Raw genomic sequence first — 27,052 nt, 5'->3', positions numbered from 1 at the left:
ATTTAAGGAATCTGTTTACCCACACTGCTCCCCACTGCAGTGGCAGGGCAGAGCAGCTCCCAGCCTGGCTGCAGCCCCGAGGCTTCTCCCCTGCTCCTCACAGGGTGCTCCTTGCAGGATCAACCAGTTTCCACCATCAAGAAAATAAAAATTAGCTGGTTTGCAGGTTACCAAACCAGGAACACCCATTTCCCAGCAGTGCCCTCAGTTCAGTGTTGGGGCCCCTGAGCTGGCCAGGCTGGAAAGGCTTTGAGAAACCTGGTCTAGAGAAAGGTGTTCCTGCCCATGGCTGTGGGAACTGGGTGATCCTTCCAACCCAAACCTTTCAAAGCTCTGTGGTAAACATCTGAGGAGCAGCCCAGACTGGCCAAAGGGAGGGACTCTTTCTCCTCTGAAGAAAAGAGAAGCAAGGTCTTTATTTTTTTTTTTTTTCTTTACAGTTTTATTTACAAAATGTATTAAAACTCTTTGTACAACACCTCATCAAAATGAGGCTCAGTAATTGATGTCCACACATGCAGTTTATGCTTTTACAGCCATTAGTTTGCTTGGCAATTTTTCTGCTCACTCAAGTGCAGTTTCAACGACCAAAAATAGGAACTTAAATTACAAAAAAACAAAAAAAAAAAAAAAAAAAAAGGAGAAAAAAAAGAGAAAAAGGAGAGAACCCTCAAAGCCCCTGAAGCAAAACAAATTAAAAAAAATATACCAAAACAAATCATCATGAGACTACTGCCAAACTTCTGATAGCTTGAAGTTGGTAGCCAGAATTGGTAAGCACTCAACACATTTTAGATTTACATGCAAGTTTAAAAAATATCGAACCATTTACCAAACTCCCTTCACTGGTGTGAAGCCTCCACTCTTAAAAATTGATCTGATAAACATACATATTTTATACAGCTTTTAAGAAAAATGTTTGTTTTAAATACAACTCATAACTGCACAGCTTTAGCTCACCCTTGCTGGGGACGTGATCGTGTTCAGAAGTTGAAAAAAAAATCAGAGTTTCATGAAAACAAAATGAAAACAAAACAATTTTTTGTCAATATCTCGTTAAAAACTTGAACAATAAATTATTTTTCCTATGAGCTTTTAAAATGATTTTATATTACATTTTGTTGGAAATACATATTTTTAACAAGACTTTTATTTTTATTTTTTTTTTTTTGTTTTTTGTTTGTTTTTAAATCCTATTAAAAGTTCAAATCTATCATCAGCAAACTAAATGCCTAAGGGTCAGACTGGTTTAAATGAGTTTCTTTTTCACTGTATGTTATTGATGAAATAAAACTCTATCATAAACTACGGAAAATACATATTGTCGATTAGAGGTAATTAGTAAGCAGATATTCCATTGAACATTTCCCAAGTGATTGACAATATGTTTAAAGTTTTGCGTTTTTTTTTTCTTTTCCTGTTTTTTTTTTTTTAATTTTTATTTTTATTTTTAGAGATGAAGTTAAGTAGTTTCCAGGCAGAGGTTCAAGGCTGAGATGCTGCTGCTGTCTAAGATGTTGGATGTGGGTAACAGCGAGCTGCTCCCGAGCAGAGGCGGCCGGAGCGCGGCGCCCTCCTCGCACAGGGGCAGGGCCAGGAGCAGCCTCTCCCCAGGCATGAAACAAGAGTTGGCAGGAGCTGATATAATATCACAGTACTAGCAGGAGTCATGTTAGATCGCTTGCTATTACTCTGGAACTGCAGCTAAACCGGAGTTACTGTCCTCTCTCCTTGCTTCTGTGTCACAAGGAGCGGTGCTGAGGAGCCTTAGCTGGGAGGGAACTGGGGAGAAGCAGAAGCAGCCCTGGGAAAAACTAACCTGCCTTTCTCTTGCTTCATTGCTTGATATTAAACAGTGAATTAAAATGCAAATGCACAGCAAGAAAAGAGATATATGGTCTGAACTTAAACAGCAAGTAGCTTTTCCTCTTTTTTTTTAATTTTAAAAGCCACCCAATGTCATTTTAATAAAGCACCTGTAGGTATGCCTGATGATAGAACAAAAAAAAAGGAATGCAATATTTTCTTCCCACACTTTAGCTACCTTGTCAAGAAATTAATTTACTGATCTGGAAGCAAGACATGCAGTTCCACAAATTACTTTCTTTTGGATTTACAGATTCACAGTCATTGACCTTAATTGGTTTGAATGCACGGATTCTTTCCCTCCTTTTTGCTGCTATACAGAATTGCTCAAATTAGCTGGAGAGGTTAAAGTGGCTCAGAAAAAAAACTAAAATGACACCACTGTAAGTAAATACTGAAACATCTTGACATCAGCTCATACAAGCAGTGGCAGGCCAGTCCGCGTTTGCACGCAGCAGATTTCTGAGGCTTGGTGTCAGGAGGAGTTTCATAATTTGATACGACTGGGGTGGCTGATGAAACCAGCTGCGCTTGCTTTCAGGACACAAGTTCAGTTGCTGTGCAGTGGTATCAAAGAATGGCTTTTGTTGCACTGATCTTTTTTTACAAGAATTTTTTTTTTCACATACCAATATCTTGTTACCAGTCCTTTTCTTTTTCCCTTTGTTTCTTTTTTCTTTTCTTTTTCTTTTCTTTTCCTCTCTTCTTTTTCTTTTACTTCTTTGAAGCAAAGCAAGAATATTTCAGTGATGGTTTGCATTGTTGTGAGTCTCAGAGTCTTCCATAAGGCACTGAAGGAAAAAATACCAGTTTTTCCTATTAAAAGTACATTGCACCATCATCAATGCGTGTCATGCCTGACACCTCGGAGAGAGTACAACTGGCTCAGATGGTCCAAATCCACGAAGTAGCCACATTCTCTGCTGCTTTTTGTCTTGCATGCTGTCAGGGTGAAGATCTAAAATAAAACCAGAGAGATTTCATCACTGCCTGGCAGCGAGGGGCAGGGGTGCTCAGCCCATGGAGAGGCACAGACTGTGGCCAAGGGGCTAACCAGGCCTTTTCAGAATCAGTTGTCAGCAATTCAGCTCTACTTTTCCTGCTTTAGAAACAATGAATTCTAGTGTAGAAGGTTTGGTTCTACTGCAAGTTTTTTTGGAAACTTCCTAAAAGCACTTACCTGACCTGATTATAGTTTACAAAACGAAGAGATCAGTAACAAGAGAGATGAGAATTCTGATTATAGCGACTTTTAAAGCAATTAACAAAATACTTTCATTTGAACTAGCATGATGCTGGAGAGAGGAGTTACTCACTTCAGCACGAAGCCAGCTACCTCTGTGTGTAAACCAGAATTGTACCTTTCTGATCCTACTTCTGATCAGGGAAGAAATTTAAATGACTCATACTTAAAAACAGCCACAAGATGGTGGTTCAAAAGCCTCTTACAGCAGCCCCCTGGTGCACACACAGAATAGCACAGACAGCTAAAGAAAGGACAGGAAGAAGAACACCCGGAGGGTTTCCTCCCGGCCCGCAGCCGTACCCCTAGATTTTCACACTTTCTGTGCCGTACACGTTGTAGCCTTCCCTGTAGGTAGCATAATTCTGGGTGTTGGTGGCAGGAGCAGGTTTGAAGTTCTGCGTGTTCTTGGTGAGCTTCATTCTCTTGGACTCGGCCCGAGACTTGTAGCAGAACTCGATCAGTGCCACCATCATGGCCAGCCCCAGGCCTCCCACAAGGATATAGAACACGCCAGCAACATTGCTCAGGCTCAGAGCGCTCGTCTTGTCCTAAGAGAAACGAGCCACGCTGTTAGCTCTGCTGAGAGCAGCAGGCAGGCAGACAGACAGACAGACAACAGGCTATTTGCATTAGGCCTAGCTGGAAGAGCTACACTCATGGTGCTCAGAGTCCGGCCCACGGACCAGTGCTGTCCCCCCATCCCCGCAGCCCGGGGCTGCACAGCAGTGACTGCTCTTCCTCCACCCTCTGGTGGGGGAAACCCTGGCTGACTCCAAGGCAATGAGGTTTGTTTGGCCACTGACTTCCCCAGGCCTTCGGTGTCCCAGAGCCTAGGGCTGAGCACCCCTGCTAGCAAAGGCACTGGGGGAAAGTTGTGCTCGTGGCTGCATAAAACAGCAGGATTTACAGAAGGCCGTGACAAAACTAGAAAAAGAAAAAGCCAAACCACTATACACATGGGTTTGGTCAATGCAGGTAAAATTTGTGAGATGCTGCTGAACTTAACTACCTTTTTTCAACAGTTAGGAAAAAAACCCCACCCTAGAAAGATGGTCAGTTACTTAGAGGTCCAGCAGCAGAGCCCTGAGCTAAACTAGCACTTTCTGGAGAGTGAATTATTGAATGAAACCAGACATTGTAACACAAAAATCATTGGTCAGGGTTTATCTTCCTTCAATACATGTCAGATGGGTGAGAAGCTTGCATTTTTTAAAAACAAGGTTCTGGAATGGCATTAAATAGAGCTGCAACCCTTCTGCTGCTGCATGGCTGGGTGGCTGTGGGCAGGAACAGCTCCTGGCTGGCACAGCTGGCTGGGCTGCCACACCACACTGGCCAGGATGGACGGGCAGGTGCAAAGAAATTTGTCTGTGCCCAGAGAAGGCACTGCTGACAGAGCTCTGTTAACGAGTCTCTCTAGGGAGAGCTAAATTTGCACACAGTATATGATTTACCTTGTAAGTGTCTGTGTGTTTCACAGACAGTTTGGATACATGTGATTGTAGCAAACAACCTGCCATTTACACTGAAGATCTTAATCATTTATACCTCTTTTTGATCACAGCTCCCTTTGGCAGCTGCCGTGTGTTCAGATATCCCATGATCCCAAATTTATCTGACACAACAGCTACTGGGCTGTGCCCTAAGCAACTTCCAGTCCTACTGAAATCAATGAAATTTTATTATTGGCTTCGCTGGAACTTGAAATTGTCCTCTGACACTGAAAGGGTGCTCTGAAATTATAGTTTTCTGTTTGAATGATTACAGAGAGCACTTCCAAAGGCACCAAGGGAGTTAGGCACTCAACTGCGACCGATTTCAGCTGGAGCTGGATTCCTCCTCCTCCTGGTGCCTTTGAAAATGTCCTTCACTCCAACAAGCCCAGCACTTTTACAGAGTTTTTCTCCCCACTGGGTCTATAAGCATAAAAAAAAAAAAATCCTCCTTTTAACTGAATGGTGTAAATAAATATTCCCCACAAATTAAGTTTGCAGCTACTGGGCCAATCCACCTCAGGGGTGGGACCTGCCCTGGGGTCTACAGTGGTCCTGCCAGCACAGCTGGTGGATGACAGGACAGTACAGCAGCAAAATGGTTCAAAGCAGAATAAAAAAGAATATACAATATTTAGGTAATGATTCACTACTAGTGTTTCTAGATTTTTTAAAAAATCAACAAATTTTAAAATGAATTGGCAAATAGGGCAGGAAAGGCAATTTTTCCTTATCAGCTGTCTGTCCTGAAAATTTGTGCCCTTAGCAAGCATGTGACTGTTTCCCAAACTGACATGTAGAGAACCTGAGCAAAAATTTTGAAGCAAAAATGTTTTTTTTTTTCAATAAAAATAAGAAAAGATGCTGGCCTGAATAATAGACAGTGACTGTGCTGAAACTTGCACATTTAAATGAAGACACCATCTTGGGAGGCTTTGGGGGCTTCTCTTAGCATGTTTCTAGCAAAATACTCACACATATATACTTACAACTACAGTCTCTTACTGCATATAAGAAAAATGCTGTCATGTTCTGAGACTTATTTTTTTCTATTCTTTTCTTTCAACCTTCAAAATGTAAATAGCAATTTCTGAAAGTCATTCTTGGTATAAACAAACAGTGGGTCAAAATGTGATTGCTAATCAGTACAAAAAGACCTTCAGCGACTGACCTTACTTCCGGAGTCCTTGGCTCCACATTCACCCTTATCGTACCACCATTTGTTTTTCAGCTTGTCTAAGATGCCTTGTTCACTGAGTTTCAATACTGCAAGGTTTACAGGAGTTCTTCACGTGGGAAATAACATAAATAACATTATATTATGTTATTTTATGTTATTCAATCTTTAAACTACTTTAAAACTATACAAAGCGATAAAGCAGGGTTCCTGGCCACAAAGTATTTACACTGCAGGCAACTGGATCATCCCCTTAAGTTAAGGCTAGAGCATCTCTACATTACCAGGTCCTGCCCATATCGCTTTGAGTAATCGGCACTCACTGTTAAATGAAGGCAGTGGAAACAAAGCAAGGCCAATCTCCCACTTTGGTGTGCCACAGGCACGTGCAGTAGCTGTACAGCTCTGGGTGGGTTTGATCCAGCCGGGCCCTATTGCACTGACAGACAGAATCCCCCACACCAGACACTGCGGCTCCCCAGGGCCCAACAGCGCTCGCAGCCCCTTATCCCCGGCAGCCCCCGTGCCTGGCGGGTCTCTGTGCACATCTGCAAAGCAAAACCCCCCGGGCTGGCTCCACGGAGGGGACTTTGCCGGCTGCCACAGCCACGTCCCCCGGCGCTGGCTCCTCCCGGCACTGCAGGGCTGCGCTCCGAGCCCCGCGCCGGCTGCGCTGCCCACAACTGCTGCATCTCCACTGCCCCAGCCCAGGCAACCGCAGCAGAAAATGAGCAAATGCAGACCTCTGTGAAGGAACTGATGAATATGGAAATGCCGGCTCAAAGTGCCCAGGGTGGGAAATGCTGGCAGGATAAATGGAGTTGCTGACTCGTGCTGCCAAGAGCCCACAGCCCAGGGGGGCTGAGCTCATCTGGCCCTTCCGTGTGGGAAAGCAGCACCTGAGGAACTCTAGGTTAGGTTATTTCCACTTCCTCCTTGTGTGAAGTCTTGGTTTTTTCCTGCCTGTTTCCATAAGACAGGCTCCCTGTGTGAGGGACATCAGTTCCTGCTCCTGCTTGAACAGCTCTGATCCCTGCACAGGTCTGCTTTCTTATCCCCAGCAATGCTGTGCCACTTAGCACGGGATGACACCAGGCAGACACGTGCACAGCCTGCTTTGGGTCCATTCAGGCCTGCTGTCAGCAGAGGGGATGCAGGAGATGCCCATGCCTGCCCCAGTGCCAACCTCGTGTTTGGCTCTTGCTGCTCTCTGCCTTTCTCCCACCCCTGCCCAAAGTGCCTGACTCTCTGCAGAGCAGAAGAGACTCAGGAGAAAGAGCAGCAAGACCTATACAAAACACATTAAATATAAGCTAAATTGCACTTTGGCATTTAGGGAAACATCCCCAGACTGGGAGGGCTCACAGCTCTGAGCAACAGGAATGGCTGAGACCTGCCACACCTGGGCAGGGCAAGATGCTGGAAGAAATAGCAGGTAAAGAAAAGCCCTGCTCCCTCATCTGCCAAGAAGCTGCATTTGGGATGGCTGTGAGACTGTTGGTGGCTGATGCTGGGAAGAGCTGCTCTCAGAGAGGCTCCATGTCCTTTGGCAGGAGGGTGGTAGCCAAGCCCAGGAAGCTCGTGGAACATCATGAGAAAAATGATTGTATTCAAGAGCTCCTGAGCTGAACGTTCCATGGGCTGCTCCAACATGACCCTGTGCAGTGTCACCCAGGCCAGCAGGGAGGCAAGAGCAGGGAAAGCCATCAAGGGTGGGATAACCACTGCAGAGCTTCCCAGCTGTCCAGGCAGAGGCAGCACCGCTCTCTCCTGCACAGGGCTCAGTTTGACAGCGGCCAAGACTTTATTTTTATAAAATGGCTATTTTTAAGCAGCAGCTGTAATCTAATTAAGTATCAATCAGGGCTGGCTGCACACACTCAGCTGGACACAGCCAACGGGTGGCAGTGACAAGCCACAAGAGACAGAGCGTGTTTGCTGGGCTGGCACTGGCAGCGGGCAGAGCTGCTCCACCAGGAGCCAGCGGCATCCTAAAGAGCCAGCTGTGCTGCAGCTCGGCCTGCAGCCTCCTACAGGTAGGCTATAAAACATGAACGGGGTAAAAGCACGCCCCAGACACTGCCAGCACCCCGGGGCGCAGGGAATGCACCTGCCCCACTCGGTTACACCCATGGGGAGCGGCCAGGTCCGGCCAAGCCCCCACCATGGACCCTCCTGGGCAGCTGGGCCGTGTCGAGACCCCCGGTGACCCCCAGAGGAACACCCAATGAACAGCTGTGCACGCCTGCAGTGCCAGCAGTGAAAGCTCAGCGCCTTTACCTTCCCCTTAGGAGCCCCAGCACAGAGCAGGGTGAATTATTGCTCAGAGAACAGTACTCTCATTTTAAATTTCGTTTAAAAACTATCCAATTTGGAGACATTTTATGCAATACATCTCTCAGCTTTGAAAAGCATTGTGCAGCTGAGAATACACAAACAATAGGAAGAAGGTTATAAACACCTTTCCTCCTACCTGCATATTTTATTGTGCAAATTTTCCCCTCCCCCCAGTCCTATTCCAAACACTATTTTTAATTTGCATGCCTTTGTAAACCCCATACGGAGTGCTGAGAATTTGCATAACATCCAATACATTATAGATTAGCTTTCACAACATTATACAGTATTGGGAAATGAGGAGGCTTAATATGCTAATTAGGGTGCTTTATTTTTTTTAAGCCAAGATTGCAGCTAATTGTGCACACACAACTGCCAAAAAAAAAAAAAAAAAAAAAAAAGTAGTAAACTAAAATTATCTTAACTAAACAGATGGGAATTTGCCTAAACTGGGGTTTTCATTATCATTTGTCACAGTCCTGTTTGCCAGGTGAGGTACCACATTCCCTCAGCCTGGGTAGGAGAGAGGTGATTTGGTTTCATCAAAGTCCTAAGGAACAATTTTACCTGCTTCCAGGAAATAAATCCCCAAACCTCCTAATGCAAAAGCTGTTTCCTTTGCAGCAGGATTTGAGAAACCTTGTAGTGGGAGAAGGCATGATGCCTCTGCAACCCCTGGTCCAGCACTTCAGGAATGCAGTATGAGCTGGTGCATGATGGACTCCTCAAATCCCAAATTCCCAAGATAAGTAGATATATTAGAAAGTGAGCCTGGTTGCTGATACATTTTCCCATTGCTCATCTCTGAGTAGCTGCCTAGCCTGGTTCAATTTAACAGTCAGAGTCAGTCATGGCTTTGGCTGAGATTCTGATGGAAGTGCAGAGAGCCACGTCTGCATCCTGGCACTTTTCACTGAGTGCTCAGCAGTGCCCATGGAACACAAATCCTCTGTGCCACCCCTCAGCTCACACCCAGCTGGTCCCACGGTGTCCCTTGGGCAGTGCCAGCACCCTGCCAGTGCCAGCCAGACCAAGGCCACCAAGGTGCAGTGTTCTGTTGGTTGTTATAGGGGGAATTGCAAGTTTCTTCTAGGAGTGATGGCTGCTGGGTCTAGGAAAGGGATTTGTCATAGCCTGTCCTGGGACTGCTTGACTGAGGGGGGACATTCAGAACTGCCTAAGAGGCAGAGGAATGAAGACATTAAATGACTTGTCTAGGAAGGCTGTCTCACCTGCCACCTACTTCTCTCACTGTGTACTTCAGAGGATCCTCATTTTCTGGGGCTCTGTCCCAAAGGACCTCAATTTCCTTGTAGTTTTCTTAGGATACCTTTGTGCTTTCCAGTTGTGTTTCTTTTTTTTTTTTTTTTTAAATTATGTTGCTGTTGTTGAGCCATATGGGATATCCTATTACGTGCTTGGCCCTTTCCCAGGTGGCTTCCACTGTTTTCCCATGCTTCAATTTATGATGGGATTCCTTTTCATCTCCCCTGTGTAGTTTCCAGATCTCTCTCTGTTAGCTTGGTTGCTTTGAAAAAAAGTAAAATTTTCGGAGGTTTGAGAGCTTGTGTTCTCTTCTTGTGCTCTGTATGCCAAGAAAATGAGATGAGGCCATTTGGACCAGGATGTCAGCATTTTGGATTCCACAGGATGGTATTCTTGTCCAGAAGCTTGCAGTGTTTTTCTTCCTCCCCATAACTGAAGGAGTTTGTTGTTTCCTTGCTTTTGCTTTTCATCCAGTATGATCTGAATCATCCAGGCTTAAGCCTGTGAGGTTGGCTCTCTTGGGTAGCTTTTCCAAATCCTGCTAAGATTTTTTTCTACAAATGACTGGAAGACTTGTGTTTAGAGAAACAATACCAGGAGCCTCATAAGGGATAGCACTGCCCTCAGAGGGGAATTAAGCCATCTGCAATGGTTGTTTCTTTTAAGAGCATGACTGTAAGATCAGTGCCCACCTGTTTTATAGGCTTTACAGAGACTGCCACAAACATGATTTTATTCCTTGACAGAAGTGGCTTTTATAGGTGGTTCAGCTGTTTCGTTTCTCTGCCACCTTGTTAGGAGACTGTTCAGACGCTGGCAGCATAACCTTCCCCACTTCAGCCATCAGCTACTGCTAGAAAACAAGCTGTGCCAGTCTTTTTCCAGATTTAATATGACACCATCCCAAAGGGGACCTCCTTTTCCTTTTGCTGTGGGGCCCTGGGGCCTCCTCCCTGCTGCACTTCAGCCTGTCTGAGAACAGCACACCAGACCCAGAAGCTCTCTGCACCCTTTGCTGCTGGTGGCCCCAGAGGACAGGATGATACTCATGGAATGAGCTGATTTCTGAAAAACAAACTCATTAAAATCTCACTTCTGAGCTGCATCCCCAAAGCTTCAGGTTCAATTTAAGAACTTGGGCCACCTCTCCCTCAAATTCAGGAGGTGCTACAGCACTTTGTCATGCAGGTTGATCTGTACAAAACATGGCATTGTTTCCAGGCTGAGTATGTTCACCATGCAGATGCTCTTTCTCAGAAGAAGGAGCTACTGTGTGCTCTTCACAAAGCATTTATTAAATTTATATTTCATTATTACCCATCTTCTATTCATGCAATTAATATGGAAAAGAGAGGACACAATGACTCAGAGGCCATCCACTCTCTCCTCTTCTCTTTGAGACATCCCTACCAGTCTGAGGGATTTCTTACCTTACCTCCTCTTACCAAAGCCCCAGTTTCAGGTTAATTACAGTAAATATTATCTCCACTGAGAAAACTGGTGGTGTTATAATATTTCTTTCCATTCTTTCTGGCCAGAACAAGCTTGAAGTAGAAGACAAGTAAATTAATCATTGAAGAAGTAGATCTTTATTAGTCCCAAAAGTGGGAAGGTAGAACTTCTGACCCTCTCAAATTATAAATCATAACAGGTTTTTGGTGGTATGATTAATGGCTTTTTAGGTTAATTGTCATTATTTCACCTGCACCTATTTAAAGAAGATAACCCAAAACCAGATGTTCCACCTACTGCCATCACTAACTTCACCCAGCTTAGGACACATGCCCAGCAGGCTGCAGTCCCACATATGACTGCAAAGGCTGGCCAGGCTGCTCCTTTGGCAATTAGATTAAAGTTACTGGCCATCATGTTTGTGTGCTAGTGCTGTAAACAGGACCCTTCCTGAACGAACTTGGACTGCAGTGAAGAATCTGAGCAGTTTCTTGGAAAAGCGCTGTTAATTTACGAAAAGAACATTGTGATCTTGCCAGGAAAGGGCTGTTTTCCAGGAAAGATGCCAGTGTCTTTGCAGCCAGTGTTTAGGTTGGTCCTCACAAGTCACAGCAGGTGATACAAGGAGTCAATGATCACTAGAGGTGAGAACTGGGAACAGAAGTCACTTTAGGACTTGAACATCTCACCCAATAATCTGCAGACTTTTTTCAGCTCTAACTGGTGTTTGAGTGGCATGAAGTCTCAGCAACACTGTAGTTATGTTTATTACTTGCAATCTATAAAAGATTTAAGTGATGATTGGAACAGCTTTGGATAATTCACATCCCATTCCATGCTCTAATGGATGTAATATAAATGTTATACCCAAACCCAATCACTGCCAAGAAGAGTGAATGAACTCGGCAGACTGTTCCTTTCAAACCAGATGAACCATTGCTCAGCATTCATTTAGAATTTTTAGATGCAATCTTTCAGAAAAGCAAGCTGCAAAGTAAAGGTGCAACAAACAAGGCTCTTCAAAGCACCAGTTAAAGGGCACAGGATGAGAAGGATGGGCAGTGCATGGGCTGCCCTGGCACCTCTCACTACCTGGGTTTTACAGCTGTAAGTGTTCCTTCATCCTTTGTCAGCTGGTTCCTGATTTTCTGTAGAGTTTCAGGTGTACAGTGTGGCATTTTCACAGCAGTATTGCTTGCAGCATCTTGAGAGTCCAAATGTAGCTCTTTTGGGGGTAGAGGATAAAGAAATCACCCATTAACTTCAATGAAGACCAGAATAACATTCAGCATTCAGAGCTCCTCTCTGGTCTTGAAAACATCCTTTCTTCTTGTGGGCCTGGGGCCGTGGCTCAGGATAGCAGAGCACAAGGTGCAGGAGACCTGATCAGCACTTCAGCCAGGGAGGGTGCCTGGCTGGCTCAGATGTCAAACACTGGGCAACAACTCCAACCACTGCAGCTTCACGGCTCAGGAGTGACCCTGGCACAGGAGAGCTCCGCAGGCTTCTGCAGGGCATGGAGGCACCATGGAGACATGTGGGCCATCTCACCCAGCAAGACAGAGTCCATTTAGAGGTGGAGCTAAGAAATTTAAGGCCAGTGACAGTGGGGATCCTTCTCAAAAAAGCAGATGGATGCTGGCTCCAAACATACAGCAAATATGGCCACCAGAACTGTCCTTGGCTAACAGACCTCCCTGTGTACTGCAGCACAGTGGTCAGCAACAGACCCTTGTTCATTTTTCCCAGCAGTAAAACAGCAGACAACAAATTCCTCTGGTTGGAGAAGTGTCGTGGAAATGCAGGCACACACCACTTGGGATGCAGCACTTACAGCAAAGCTGTTTGTGACTCCCTGTACCTTGGCACTGGCCCTTTGGGTGCACAGGAGAAGGCAAAATCACAGTGCCAAAGACAGCCCTGGGCTCTGGCTGTGTCACACTGCATGGCATAGAACAGCTGTAAATCTGGTCTAGTATCTGGCTAGGCCAGATTTATTGCTGATTTGGGGCATCAGAGCAACAGAAATCCACAAGAGGCTTCTGGCAAATCTGTCCCTCCTAAGAGACCAAATCTGTCTCTCCTAATGAAAGGTGGCATCCTCCCTCTGCATCAGAGTGCTGCCCTGGACAAGCCCCATGGTCAGACCAAGGGCTCAGCCTCTGCAAAGGGCTCGTTACCCTCCTGTCCAAATCTCAGTGATGTCAAGGAGGTGAGAGTCCATGGTGGTACCAGGTCTTGGTTAGTACAGTATAAAGTGTTTTTTGACTTGTTTATCATTAAATAATAAGAAACTTGTTTTATAATTAAATAATCCCTGTTGGTTTTGCCTAATCCTTTTAATTTAGGAATCTGACATATTTGGAACACTCTCACTTCTACAGCAAGAAATGTCTTCCTTTGTTCCTTATGACCAGAGCTGTCCTTGCTGGCTGGAACATCCCTGGGATTGCTGACATCAGCACAACCCAATCAAAACCATTATAACATCAAAGAGTTCAGATGTTAAACACTTGAGTTTCTAAAATCCACCTCACAGTGTCAGAGAAAGGCAAGAACAATAAAATGCAAACAAGCAAGAATTTTCTAAATCCAAAATGCTTCCTAAAATTCTCTTGGGTAAAACACTGAATTAATTGTTCCTCCTGGTGTCACTGGCTAATCCCCACTGACTTCAGGGAAAGCACAGAGGGCAGCTTGCCCTAGCTTGTGGGACATGTCACATTTACCATGATCTGAGAGGCAAATACCTGAAGAGCATAGAGATTACAGAATAACAGAATATTCTGGGCTGGAAGGGACCCACAAGGACCATTGAGTCCAACTCTTTAATGAAAGGCCCATACAGGGATTGGTCCCACAATCTTGGTCTTATCAGCACCAGCTGAGCCACCCTCAGTGGGACCCTGAACAATGGCACCATTGCCTGTCACTGCTTCCAGCCAAGCAGAGAAATCCCTCACTACCACACATCACACAGACCCACCAGCCTTCCCTGCCCTGCTGGCAGGAGGAGGGCAGGTGATGCTGAATGCAGCCTCCAGACTGGAGCTGAGTGGGCCAGAAGGCAAGTGGCCACTGCTGCATCCCTGAGCCAGCCTGCACAGGCACACGGCTGTGCAGGGACTGACAAAGGCAGAAATCAAGTCCAGGCTCTCTGCTTAATTTGACAGGATACCATAAAAAATATCACTAACAACCATCTTGGTATCATTAAAATATAAAGATAGAAACAACCTAGGAAGATACACCAAACCCAGCACTATTCTCTAGAGGGCATTGCTCGAGGTTAAAGACCCATCTAAATCAAATAAGGCACTTTATTCCCCCAAGCTGTATAAATCCCAGCCTGATCTGTAACTATTGAATGGACTTTTTGTCAGATCTTGTTACTGAAATAACTTCTGAATAGATACAAAACCTGCGGGTGAGTGCATCATCCAAGGGCTCTGCCCTTGCTCAGATCAGATCATCCATCTGCCTGTTGCAATTTACCAATTTAGCAATGTCTCTGTGCCATGATTTCATGTTTTGTGACACACCCACATGTGAGGGATGGGGAAGACTTTGTTTATCCAAACTCACTATATTTCTTTAAAGACTACAGTTGCCTGGTATCTCAAGCAGGAGTGAAGAGCCTTGAAAATACAGGCAAAAACCCATATGGTCAATTCATGTTCCTTCTTGTCAATCATTATTTCCTACCTTCTGTCTCAAAAAGTGATCTTTGGTATTCCACACTGAACATTCGATATTCATTGAAAAAATGCAAAAAGCACTGGGCATTCCTTTTTTAAATAGTGAGCCCTTGGTTGCTGCTTGCTACCATTTCAGACCCACACCATTTTTTCCTTGCCCTGTGTTACCAGCAGTTGCACATTTCCAAGAGTCAACATTTGAGGGATTGAAATGCTTTATGGGTGGGCAGAGTAAGGGATAAAAGGGAAAGCCATCTAGTTTGGAAAGACAAAGAGCTTGCACAATTAGAAAATTTAAAACTCAGCACCTCAAGCCCTATATATCCCCCAGCCACCTAAGAAATATGCTGCATGACAATGGCCGGGGTAGCGCTTGAAGGCAGAGCGATAAATCCCCTGGCAGAGGATGTTGTTGTTCCTCAAGAGCAGAGCCAGCAGCAGTTCCCTTTGCCCAAGGCCTTGGGGCCCTGAGTGATGGTGAGAAGCATCCTGGGGCTGCAGCTCCCTGGCTGCCAGGGCATGGATTTATCTCCTGCTGAGCACTGAGCACAATAGTTGTCCCCAACAGAACTTTGTTATAGTCTCCATTACTGGGCAGGAGTAACCTGCCATTACAGGCTGGAGCATCCCGTTTATCCCTGTGGAATGTGAAGTGTTTTTCCTTTGGTCACCAGGTATACACTTTAAATTAGGGTGCATGATGTCATTGCATCATCTACAGACACTCTGTGCACACCTCTACAGAGCCAGATGTGTTACCAGCTGAGTTCTTCTGCTCTCTGTAGAGTCTGCAGCCCGTGTTTGGCAGCAGCAGTGTCTCTATGAAAGAATATTTATATGTTTCACAAATGTAGCTCAAACAAATTAAACTCTGTACTAACAGGATCATAATTTAAGAGAAGTGCCAAGTGCTAATGCAATAATACACGCTGATTGGATTAGGAAATACAAGCCATAACAAGTCACTGCAGCTCATTCACAGCAGTGCCTGATACCTGAGGTACGGATGTGGCGAGGGTGGAAGAAGAGCAAAGGAGGGCAGGTGCCCAACATCACACTCAAACTTGCAACATCTGAAAGAGCAGCATGGACCTTTCCTGCCATTGCTTGGGTCCTTTCTAACCTGGATGGGTATGAGCAAGAGACTCAACTTACCTTGCATGCTGGCTATCCCCATACCTTCTCTTTCTCTTGTCTCTAGGCACATCCATTTTCCCCCCATCTTTATTTTCCTCTTGAAACGGCTTCTTCTGTGACTCCTGCTCTTGGGTCCTCAGCAGGCTGCAGGTAGGTGCTGCTTAGTCCAAAGGCTAGTCCACAAGACATTGGAGGAAGAGCTACATCGTGTGCAAAAGCTAGAGGCATTCAGCCCAGGGTAACAGTGCCAGCAGCACAGAGAAATCCACAGAGCAGCACCAGTGCTGTGTCCACGTGAGCACAATACTGAAACATTAGAGTCACTTTGAAGAAGAAGAAGAAAGGCATTTTCTTTTCCCTTTGTATGTTAAATGACAGCAGCTACTATTAAAGAGAAACAACCAAGCCCAGACCCCCAGGGAGACATACAAAGGAAGGGCCGTGCTCCTGCTGCTGAGAGCTCCACTTCCAGCTGCTGCTTTTCCTTTTTTCCTTTTCCAGTACCACAGAGCCTTCCGCCTTGATTTTTCCCATACTGATACTTGCAGTGCAGGATAAATGACTCACGTAAGCAATCTATGGAAATTAACTGTTAAGCACCACAGATATTATGAAAAGGAGTGCACAATTAACAAGTCTTTAAGATTTCTTGTGGCCATAAAGGCAGGGCATGGCATCCAGGCAGGAGCCCCAGGTCTGCCACAATTAATGCTGCACAAACAGGTCTCCTTGCACACTCAGGTGCTGTGTTGGCTTTGGCAAGGCAGCAAAGCCAGTCTCCATGATGCTAAAGGTTATATTGGCAAAACTAAACAGTTCCTAATTCTTGGACACCACCAACTCCTTCCCAGTGTAGGCAACCTACTCTTCCCAAATTATCATGCCACTTCTCCCAGTTCCACTTCCAGGAAAATACCCTCAACAATCTGCACAACAGCACTGCTGTTTCTGCAAACCAGAGCAGGCTCTCTGCCCTTCTTGGCAGTGCTCTGAGATGCTTCAATGAACTCCTAGAGCATTAAGACTTCATCACTGCCACAAAACATACACAATCTTATTTCCTAATATGCTATAAAGTAATAGCTGTCAATTAAACCAATATTCTGGTGTCTTCCTTTTAAAGCATTATTTTGCTTTGTCACTAATTTGTACAATACAGTAATTTTGTATTACTTTCCCAGCTCTGAGCATGAATTAGCTCTGTGTTACTGTCACTGGCTCTGATCAGCCATTTTATCTTTTTCCAGCTCATAACGCAGGCCTATAGTATGGATGACAAGGAAATTCATGCTGATGAACATAATTTCAAACAAATGGTTCAAATAAATCGTGCTGCATCTTTTTAAGATAGCCATTTCCCCAAATGTTCTCTTTTATGCACGACGTGTTTGGCAATGGTGCTCTTTAGGCATCAGGTATCATCTAAAATAAAGCATAACAGATTTCTTCTAAAAATATGCCACTTAAAAAAATTATGCTGCAAATGCTAACGGCTGTGCTGAAAATGTATCACAGCAAAACAGCACATAGACACGGGGGAACAGATCCCATCTGCTAATGGCCACGCTCACAGCTCCAAAGGTCTTGGGAATGGGATATTGTATGGAGCACAGCTCTGAGGGCAGAACTCAACTAGCACACTGGAAAAGTAGTTCTATGATGAAAAAGAAACAATTGGGAAATTAAATAATATTACATTGCATGCCATTTCTCTGACGTACTCCAAAAGGGGTATCAGCCTAAAAAAGAATATATTAAATAAATTAAGTCAAATAATTAGCAGGGAATCTTGGCAGGTGAAGTAGGTAAGAAACTGCATGCAAACATTCTCCTTCCATGTTTGTTGTCATTAAATGTTACCATGAAGGTATAAGAACACAAGAAATTTATCAACAGCAGAACTATGGAAATTTATCTTAGCAGGAAATTGTTCCTATGCAACTGAATAATTAGTTTCACTTAAGTCACTCAGGCTGTGACCGCCGTCTGCATCCCCTTTTGTCTAATTCTTGTTAAATCCCTATTCAGCCATAACTCAGCTCCAAGATTATAGGACTGTATAATAAACAAAATAATTAGTTTCTAAACTTGTAATACACTGCAACATATTTCCTGGAATATGTTTTTTTTACAACTGCTATTTTGTATTCTCTCCTGATTGAGAACTCAGCTTGCATGTATAAGAGCATTTGAAGAGAGAATAATTTTGCCATGAAACAAAATTCAAGCGCATTTAGAAGGGCTAAGTGAATGAGTTTTGATGCACGTACCAGAACGTCTGCATCAGCCAAGTCAGCCCACATGTATTGACATGCATCCCAGAGAAATTGTGTATGGATGGAGCATATTCCCCTTCAGACTTGTTAAATAAAGACCACTACTGAAATTGGGTCATTCCTTTTGCCTGGGCAGTACCAACACTGGTGCCCTCTGCTCCACACCAGCACTGGCACAGACTGGCATCACTGAAAACAAGACACATATCAGCTGAGGCCTTTAAAACAAACTCATTAAAATGGCACAATCTCTTTAGCCTTGAATCGAGTGAACCCCAGGAGCACGGAATGCCCACAGGCATTCTCTGTAAACCAACAGATTCAAAACCTGCAGAAAGCCAATGGAACACCTTTTCTTTTTCCTGCTGCAAGCCTCAAAATCATTGAGAAAATGGAAGTCACTGTTTAATTTTCCAGAGGCGGTAAGATAGGGTAACAAGAGACGAACTCACAACTCAGAACGACTCCTCTCCGAGCGCAGGCACACGGCACGCGAGGCCGCAGGGAGGACGAGCAGGGGAGGGGTGGCCGGGTCCTTGCAGTACAACGATGGGCACTGGCACAAGCAAACAGGCTCATACTCACCTCTGGCTTTCAGCAAGAGCTAAAGTATCAGAGTCACAGAGGAATTCGGCTTAAGAAACTGGCACCATCAGTTTGACATGACTCGCATCTACACACAAGCCATTACAGAACCCACTGTCAGGAGGTGGGAGGAGGCTGATTGCCGACTCGGGGGCAGCGATTTCCCAAGCCCGGGTCTCTACTGGGGAAGCTGAGAGAGGAGTCTGTCAGCTCAGCCGGTAGAGAGAGCTGCCCCGAGTGAGCAATGGTTGAGATGGAGGGCAAGGTCTGCATCTGCACCTCAGGCACCTTCACCACCCCACCCCGATTCCCCCAGCTGCCACCTCCTTTAAGGGAAAAGGGAAAAAAATAACAGTTTTGCAGCGACTCCTCTGAATGATCTACAAATGAAGCCGTGCTCATATAAACAATTAACCAGAGAGATGGGATGAGATGACGGGGGCAACTTCTGGTGGGAGGACAGTGAGGAGAGAGAGGCCAGCAAGACTCCTGGAGCTGCAGTGCACAAGGGGCAGCACCAGAGCTCATCTTTGCTAAGGGAGCAGTGGGGCTCCTGCCGGGCTGGGGCAAGGCCTGGCCAGTGATGGGAAGGCTCTGCCTGTCTGCTGCAATGGAGCCACACTGCAGTCTGCAGGGCTCAGGGCCTACAGAACTACTTCAAAGGAAAAGCCACTTCGTAACAAAAAAGCCCTTGATTTACCACACCTCTAGAAACAGCCACTAACTCCTTTTCCGCCTCCCTCAGCTTAATCTTCTGTGGGAAGTCTTCTACATCCCATGTTCTCATCTCTGGGGACTTCTGCCAGCTGAACTGTGCCCCAAGAGCTGGTGACTATAGCTCAAACAAGTCCTTCACCACAGCGTGTTACAACAAACTGCAGACAGACATCACTTGGGGCTAAACCAGCAAAACACACATTATTGTGTTTGCTCCCCTTCCCTCTTCTCTGGGTACCAACTCATATCAGCACAGCACCCCAGACTCCACTCCCTCAACTGAACACTGCCTGACCAGGCCAAGGGCCTGCCAAATAGACAGCACTGTTCTCTGTAAAACATCTTCCAGCACAAGCAAAAATAGAAGGATGGCCCTGCCCTAATTGTGACCATTTAAAAAGCCCTCCTTAGTTTCCTTAGGGCTGTAAGTGTTAATGGCTGGGTTTAATTCAGTGAACTTGAAGCAATGAAGTTCATTGAAGCTGGTTTGTATGAAGAGTTTTCTTTCAGGGAGGCAGCATTACACAATGAGGTGCTGGATCCCAGGAGGATATTAAACATTTAATATACTGGCAAATATGACATATAAAAATGTTCTGTGAAGGATGAGCAGCAGAGCTAAAAAGCATAAAAAAGCTTCTGCTCATCTCCAGGCTGCTGCTGAGCACTGCAGACCTCCAGCTACTGAATCAATCCAAATTCAAGAGTTTTTCCTTCCTTTAATATTACACAGTGGCTTTTGCTAGCAGTAGACATGACAAGCTGAGCAACTTCCTACACAGCCAACTGTATGCAACTCTTATGAATAGATTGTTGCAGTAATTTGCAGTAATTGTCCGAAATTGCAGTTTACTGTTATTATTGATTTTGGACCAAATCTGAAACATTTTTATTGGCGAGATTAGGAGTTATTGCTCCCTAAAGATCTGGTTTTACTAGATGTAGGAGAGTGTCACTATAAAAATGAATTTCAGTACATTTCAGTATAACAATGTCATTTAAATTAATTTTCTTGGTAATTCCTGCACCCGCGGTGACCAACAACACCCAGCCAACTCTAGCTCTAGCTTATCCTCGCTGGGTTAAAGACTGCAGAAAAGGACTGCCATTCCTACAGAACAAAGTTGGCAAGAGGAAAGCATACTAGTTAACATTTGCAATACATGAGCTCACTGAAGCAACTTTGGGAAAGTGCAGTACAGGCTGCCTGGAAGGCTGGGGGAGCCTCAGCTCAGCGGAAAGCAGTGATCAGGCTGCCACTGCTGCCACTGGAGGCAGATTTGAGTCCACATCTGTATCAAGGGCATGTCAAACACAGATACAGGGCTCCTGCACTGGAGTGTGCAGAAGACTGGTCAGTGCTGTACAAAAGGTGACATTTAAATACACTAGGTAACATTTCCAAAATCTTCCCAGAAGGCCAAAGGAAACAGGAGCTCTTTCACCTCCAGGTCTGTGCTGTCACAGCTGGTCCTGGCAAAAAAAATTCTCAAAAACCCTTGCTCTCAAGGGTTGGGACAGTGACCAGAGGTGATAATTGGTTTCTTGTATGGTTACCTCACTGATTTACTCTAGTATGATTTACTCTCACTGATTTACTCTCCCACAAACACTAGACTTTCTATCTGTTAGTTAAATAAGGTTTCCAAGCTCGAACAAACCCGCTGATGATATTAAATAAGACTGTTTCTTTGAAAGAGCTACTGAACAAGAAAATAGCGGTTTTTTCCCCCACCATAATTAGTGAAATAATTTTCATCTGCTTTCTTTTTGGATTTTTTTTCTTGAGAAGCAAAATAACAGCCTTGCCGATTACTCTTTGCTAAGGTACCCGATTGTGGTGACATTGAGGCTGACCTTGGAGTCACCTCCCCCGCTGCCGCACTCTCCTTTGTCGTACCACCATTTGTTTTTCAATTTGTCCAAGAGGCCTTGCTCATTCAGTTTTAATACTGCCAGGTTAACAGCATTTCTTGAAACGATAAAACATAACTTGTAAGAAAAAATGCACAAATGCTTAGGAAATCGTAACGTATAAAAAAAGGAGCACAAGAGGACAAATTGGCTAAAATTTCACAGAACGTGGAGCTATCAAAATGTCTGTACAGCAAATACAGGGTTAAATATTGGAAGGTGGCATGGAGGATAACATTTGCTCAAAACTGAAGTGTGCGGGATGGGGAAATCGTCTTTGAGAAAAAAAGTAACAACACCACATCATGCAGTTAACATTCGTCACATATGGCAGGTTAACTTGGCTTTTACCATTTAAATTGAAAAAGCCATTGAACTGTAAAATTAAAACAGCAACAAACAATCAGAGAGGACAACACGAAGAGAACACAAAAAAAATGGATGCATTAAATAAATGAAACCATAATTTACCGTCTTATTTAACTCCATGGAATATTGAAGATTTTAAACTTTTAAGTTACCTCAAAATCCACAAGAAAGAAAATGACAACACAATACATCAGGGTAGGTGGAATACTATAACAACATGGATATTGTTATATTATTCCACCCACCTTAATGCTGAGCCTTTGGGGGTTGCTACACCATAGCCCTTGGAATCCAGGTTGCCTCCAACTTTCATGGTGTCGCAGGGCTTGCGCTGCTCGATGTACTCGTTCATGGTGGACTCCAGCAGGAAGGCAAACTTGCCCTTGGACTTCCGCACCCTGGCCACCCCGTCCGCCGTCGTCTTGGTGAACACCGAGGGCTCGGCCGACTTCATGTATGACCACATTTTCTCATAGACAGCTATTTTTGACCTCTGGGAGAGATGAAAGGAGGGAAATGAAGAGTCATGTTGGCAAGACTGAGCTCCCTGGGCTTAGCTGGCTTAGAGGTGTATAATGACACCCTGTAACTGATTAACGCCAACAGATCAAAAAAGTTGAGGTACCTCCGGGAGAGATACATTGCCCTGAACAAAGACCAAATGACAAAGTGTTTGGGGAGGGAGAAGCAAATCTCAGACATTTATTCTACTGATTGCTGAGTAACTGGCAGCCTTGGAATGAGCAATGGTGTGTGCCTGTCCCAGCCTTAGCTCCTGTTCTGTGCTGGGTTTATCCGCCCATGTGCATCTCTGCTACCAAGCCAGAAGGAGGATGGGAAATCCCAGCTCATCCATCATGGCCAACAGATGCCAAAGGAGCCTCTCCTCTTCACACAAATCCTCTGCATTGTTTTTTTTTTTTTTTTTACACTAACTGCAGCTAGGGCTGGCATTTACTTATTACAAGTTTTCAGCAAGGCAGTGCGTTTTTCACAGTGGCGATGGCAGGTCTATGATACAGGAGACCATGACATTCTAGTGACTGCCAACAGAAATGCTCAAAGAAGGGATTTAAATAGTAATTACAAAATCTTTTATGAATCAAGAATCAAATATTCAAAATTTGAATTTTCCTAAAAGACAGCAAATATAAATTAGCAATAAGCTGAAAAAAAAAAATCACTGGTTAACTGCCTGTCACCCATCTCTATTTTTTCCTGATTTCCCTGTTTTGAGACTAAGCAAACCCTAACAACCTCTAGCTCAGCATACAAGCTTTGTAAACCTTGCAATTTTGAGAAATGTGTTACTTCCCCTTCTCGCTCTTCCCCACCAGTAACATTTAAGCCACCCTCAGATCTCAAAGCCACCTCCAGACTGTCAAGAATTTGTATCCTGGACTACCGGTTAAACTTTCCTGCTTGGTCAACAGAAGGCAGTAATGCCAACTGCATTTCTCCAAAGTCTAGAAATCCCAAGGATTTATATAAGGCTTTCAGTCCAAGTTGTGGGTACCTCGAATTTATGCCTCATATTCCTTGCCAGTTCCCTGTCCACAGCTTTCCTTGCAGAATAGGAATGAAGCAGGCAGTAGCTAAATCTAGTTCAAATTTAGCAAACTTGTGGTGGAAGACTGCTAATGTCCATCAGCTTGATGATCGAGACATGCTTCCTCCTCATCCAGGACAATTTAATGCATTTTGAATAATGAAATGCTTAACAACCAGCCTCCAAACACTTCACAGGCAGCAAGCCCTGCCTGCACTGCTCCTCAGATTAACATGCTCAGCTGGTGGTGCTACAGTGGATAGAGAGGAGCACGGAGGGCAGGATTTTATTTTATCCTTCCTGATGAACTAAAAACTAACTGAAAATGCAAACCAATTAATATCAGCCCATCTGACAACAGGAACTCAGAGAGACAATGATATAGCCCAGTTACAAGAGGGGCTGGCTGGGTAGTGGGCGTGAAAAGCAAGGCAGAGAGAGCATCTCCTAGCTAAAGAGGGTCTGTACAGCTTTGGTTGCCCAGCATCAGGACAAAGAGGGATGTAACTCTTCTTCTGCCAAGTGGGATTTTTACAATATCTCATTATTATCAAATTAACTAAATAAGAATAGCAATCTGATCTAGTAGACGTAGACAAAAATTCAAGCTAAAAACAAACAAAGCACATGTTGACTGGGAAAGGTTACTCTAAAATGCATCAGGCATGTATTGGTTTTGGAGCACAGTCTGGCTGAGGATCTCAAGGGCCCTGAGAGAGAGGACCAGGGATGTGATGGGCTCTAGACACTGAGTCCTGCTTGCTCAGTGCTGATTTTTGCAGTCATTCACCCAAATTCCTAATAAGGTGAAAGTAATTACCTACGATGAGGCTTCTTGGAGAAAGGGACAGTGCCACCAGACAAGCTGTGACACCTGCACACGTGCTCAGCAATGCTCAAGGGCATTTTCTGCCCCTAGAGTCATATTTTAAACCTGCTCAATGAAACAACCAGTTGATTCAAGCTGGTCAAAGATGCAACAGGATGAAATGACAGATGGTATTTTTAGTAAATGGGTTTTTTTCCCATTTTCCAATTGACTCAACAGAACCCAACTACCCTGGAAGCCCCGAAAAGACTTTCAGAAAATAAAAATGTCTTTCCTAACTATAAAGCTCCAAATTTTGTGTTGAAGGAACATTCTTACCCATCTGTCCCCCTCTGCAGTCATTCACACTGCCTCTCCCAGCCCCACTAGGAGTCTGACACCCATAAAAGGGGCCAGACAGCAGAAGCAACCACAGAGAAAGGATTTACACTCCTAAGTAAGGCAAGGTCTGACAGATCTGCACTGTTGCTAGAGTTCAGTGGCAGTAAAACATTCTCCCTGTCAATAAAGTGTTACTTTTAAAGAGATCCTTTGGGGAAAAAAAACTTAAAAGCAAAGATTTAAGCCAATTCAAAGCCCATAACTGTAGTAACTCCCTATGCTCTGCAACTCCTATTTCTTTGATATTGCTCTCCAGAAGTCCGCCACACACATTTCCTCGGGATTTCAAGGGGATATTATCATAATTTTTTTCTTAAAAGCAACATTTTCAGTGTTTCATCTAGGCCCTGAGACACATTAAAGCGTCTTCATTATTGCAGCCTTACTGCAGATATAAATAGAACTGGCCTTTGCTTTGTCAATAATGCTGGCTTTTTTTTTTTTTTTCTTTATTTTGATATGTTTATGCAGAAATATGAGCCACAAACACCACAGCCAAGGGTGCAGGCAGCTCCCTTCCCTGTCAGCAGAGCCAGCAGCTCTCGTGCCAAGGACTCACTTCACTTGGCCCGTTACTAATTGGCACCTAAATACACGTTGCTTCTGGGTAGCAATGCACTCATTTGAAAAGAAGATGCCAATTCCATCAGTCCACAATTTTTACACTGTCTTTCATTCTAATTCTCCTAGTTTTGCTGTGTGGTTGACTCCAAGCAGTGAAATGAAAAATCAGCCAGTGTGTGGTAGCATCCAAAAGCGTGGCCAGTGAGTGACACAGGCATGGGAAGTGAGACAAGTTTGCCTCTCAGCTGCAGCTATTTCTTCAATCCAGCAACCACAGATGTGGCTCCAGCTGAGCCAGACCTGGTGCCTTGGTTTCACTTTTGCACATTCCAAATCACCTAGAGATACCTAGCAAGCCCCAGCACACCTTGGACAATTCCTTGACATTGGTTAAATTTAGCTCTAAAATATGAAGCCTTCACCCAACGACTGAACTCCCTTCCCCCTCTGCAGACATCTGTCTCACACTTCTGCTAAAAGTGACATTGTGTCACCTCCTCCACTACTGAGTAGGGGTGAAGCTGTTGTGTTTGAAGGAAGCAACGCTTCTCCTTTCTAGTTAAAGTATGTTACAGAGATGTCCTTTACCAATTTTAGAACATTTAACTCTCCCTACCACCTCCTCCACAACCTGAAGGTCTTCTCCAAAATGTCTCCTTGTGCAGCTCGCTGGGATATTTTATTAAAAATTACTAAAAAGGTCCTTAATTTCTTATGACAAGGACCAGGAAGAGATTTCCCAGCAGTCAAGCTCAAATTGTTCTCCTATAGGTGAGGGTTGTTTATCATCCAGTCATGACCCACATATACTCAAATAAATATTATTTTAAAAATTAAGTTATATATTTTATAACTGTATAACTCTGTTTTATACTTCAAGAAATTTCAGACTCTACTGCTGTTAATTTTACCTCTGCCTTCAAAACTAGGAGTGATAAACAAAGTGTAGCAAACTAAAAAACCATGTGGAGCATCCTGACTGCAGCATACACATAAAGGTAGGCAGAGACATCAATAAAGGTCCTAAAGCAGCAGACTTACCACTCTCCTCTGCTGCACAGGTTGTATGACCACATGATAGCTCCTTAACAAGGGAAATTTACAGCCCTTAAGTCAGACAGATGTTGCTGATACAAAACACAACGGTCCATACTAAAATCAGTGCAGGTATTTAATCTGAATAATGCATGCTGCCTTTATACAGATCACACCTCACTGTGTATGGAGGCACACCTCACTGGAATGAACCTGGGCAGTTAAGTGTGAACCGTAGCTTCATTATCATCACTCATTGCTTTTCCTCCACGTGTGCAATCAGCTCTTCTGCAGCAGCTAATGAGTCCAGGAGCTTATGAACCATTTAAAAGCAAGCTACTAAACAGGAATGAAAAAACTGCCAAGAGACTGCCTTGGTACTGCTGCTGCTGCCTGGCTTGGGCCCCACTGATATCCACGGGGTTTAGGCAGCTGCTTAACTGAACCTCTACCATGGCAAATTGCAATGGAGTGGCACCACTTGTTTGCTGCTTGGATAAGGCTTTGATTTGGTGCCTTTCCACTCCCTCCAAGCCTGATGTCGAGTCATCCCTGGCAGAGCTGCCTCTGGGGGGGAGTGAGGGACAGTGGTGGGAACCCTCAGCCCTGGAGCACCTAATGATGGTCAGCCTAATGATGGTGCTACATAAGAACATGATAAATATTATTAATAAGGTCCCTCTGCCGGAGATTTCCAAGCTCTTTACTGAGAAGGTAAAAATAGGTCTCATGAAGGCCAGAGGGCACCATTAGTCCCCTTTTCCCAGTGAGGACATGAAAGCAGAGATGCCATTTACTGAAGGTCATAGGGCAGAGTCTAATAGATCAATGTCACAGCTTTTAGCCACAGATAACTTGTGATGCCAGCAATTTACTTACCTATATGGACAGAAAAATCAATCCCATCATTACATGAACCTCTTGCTTTTATTACATTCTCGGCAGAAGAAAGTAGGTCAGGGCACTTCTCTTCCAGCAAGGCCAAACCCCAAGTCTACCAATCTCCACCCACAGTTTATGAATTTGTGGGATGCCACAGAAAAGCAAGGTTCAAGCATGCACATGTAAACTAGTCTGCATGTTTGTAGGAGCACACAAATGTTTGAGATTTATGTGTATGCACACACGTAAAAGAAAGGGTGACCTGGTGACTAATAATAT

At 44.4% G+C, this 27,052-nt stretch overlaps 1 protein-coding gene across 4 annotated transcripts in view; it reads right to left on the bottom strand.

Moving 5' to 3' along the window:
* Positions 1 to 1,375: 1,375 nt before the first annotated feature.
* The window catches only part of GRIA3 (glutamate ionotropic receptor AMPA type subunit 3), a 142,085-nt gene continuing 116,408 nt past the window's right edge, over positions 1,376 to 27,052 (bottom strand). For 2 of the 4 annotated variants that reach the window (XM_064426791.1, XM_064426793.1), the window contains 4 exons: positions 21,779 to 22,026; positions 5,777 to 5,891; positions 3,413 to 3,660; positions 1,376 to 2,824 (listed from right to left, as the gene is read on the bottom strand). In XM_064426791.1, coding sequence (XP_064282861.1) covers positions 3,415 to 3,660; positions 5,777 to 5,891; positions 21,779 to 22,026 — 609 coding nt within the window. In that variant the 3' untranslated portion in view covers positions 1,376 to 2,824; positions 3,413 to 3,414. Of the gene's footprint in view, positions 2,825 to 3,412; positions 3,661 to 5,776; positions 5,892 to 21,107; positions 21,223 to 21,778; positions 22,027 to 27,052 lie in introns of all 4 variants that reach the window. The other 2 variants (XR_010365820.1, XM_064426792.1) reach the window with 2 other exon arrangements.

This window comes from Passer domesticus, chromosome 7, assembly GCF_036417665.1.
Source record: "Passer domesticus isolate bPasDom1 chromosome 7, bPasDom1.hap1, whole genome shotgun sequence".
Taxonomy (NCBI): Eukaryota; Metazoa; Chordata; class Aves; order Passeriformes; family Passeridae; genus Passer; species Passer domesticus.
The sequence above is the reverse complement of the archived record's forward strand: the minus strand, read 5'-3'. Positions and strand labels throughout refer to the sequence as shown.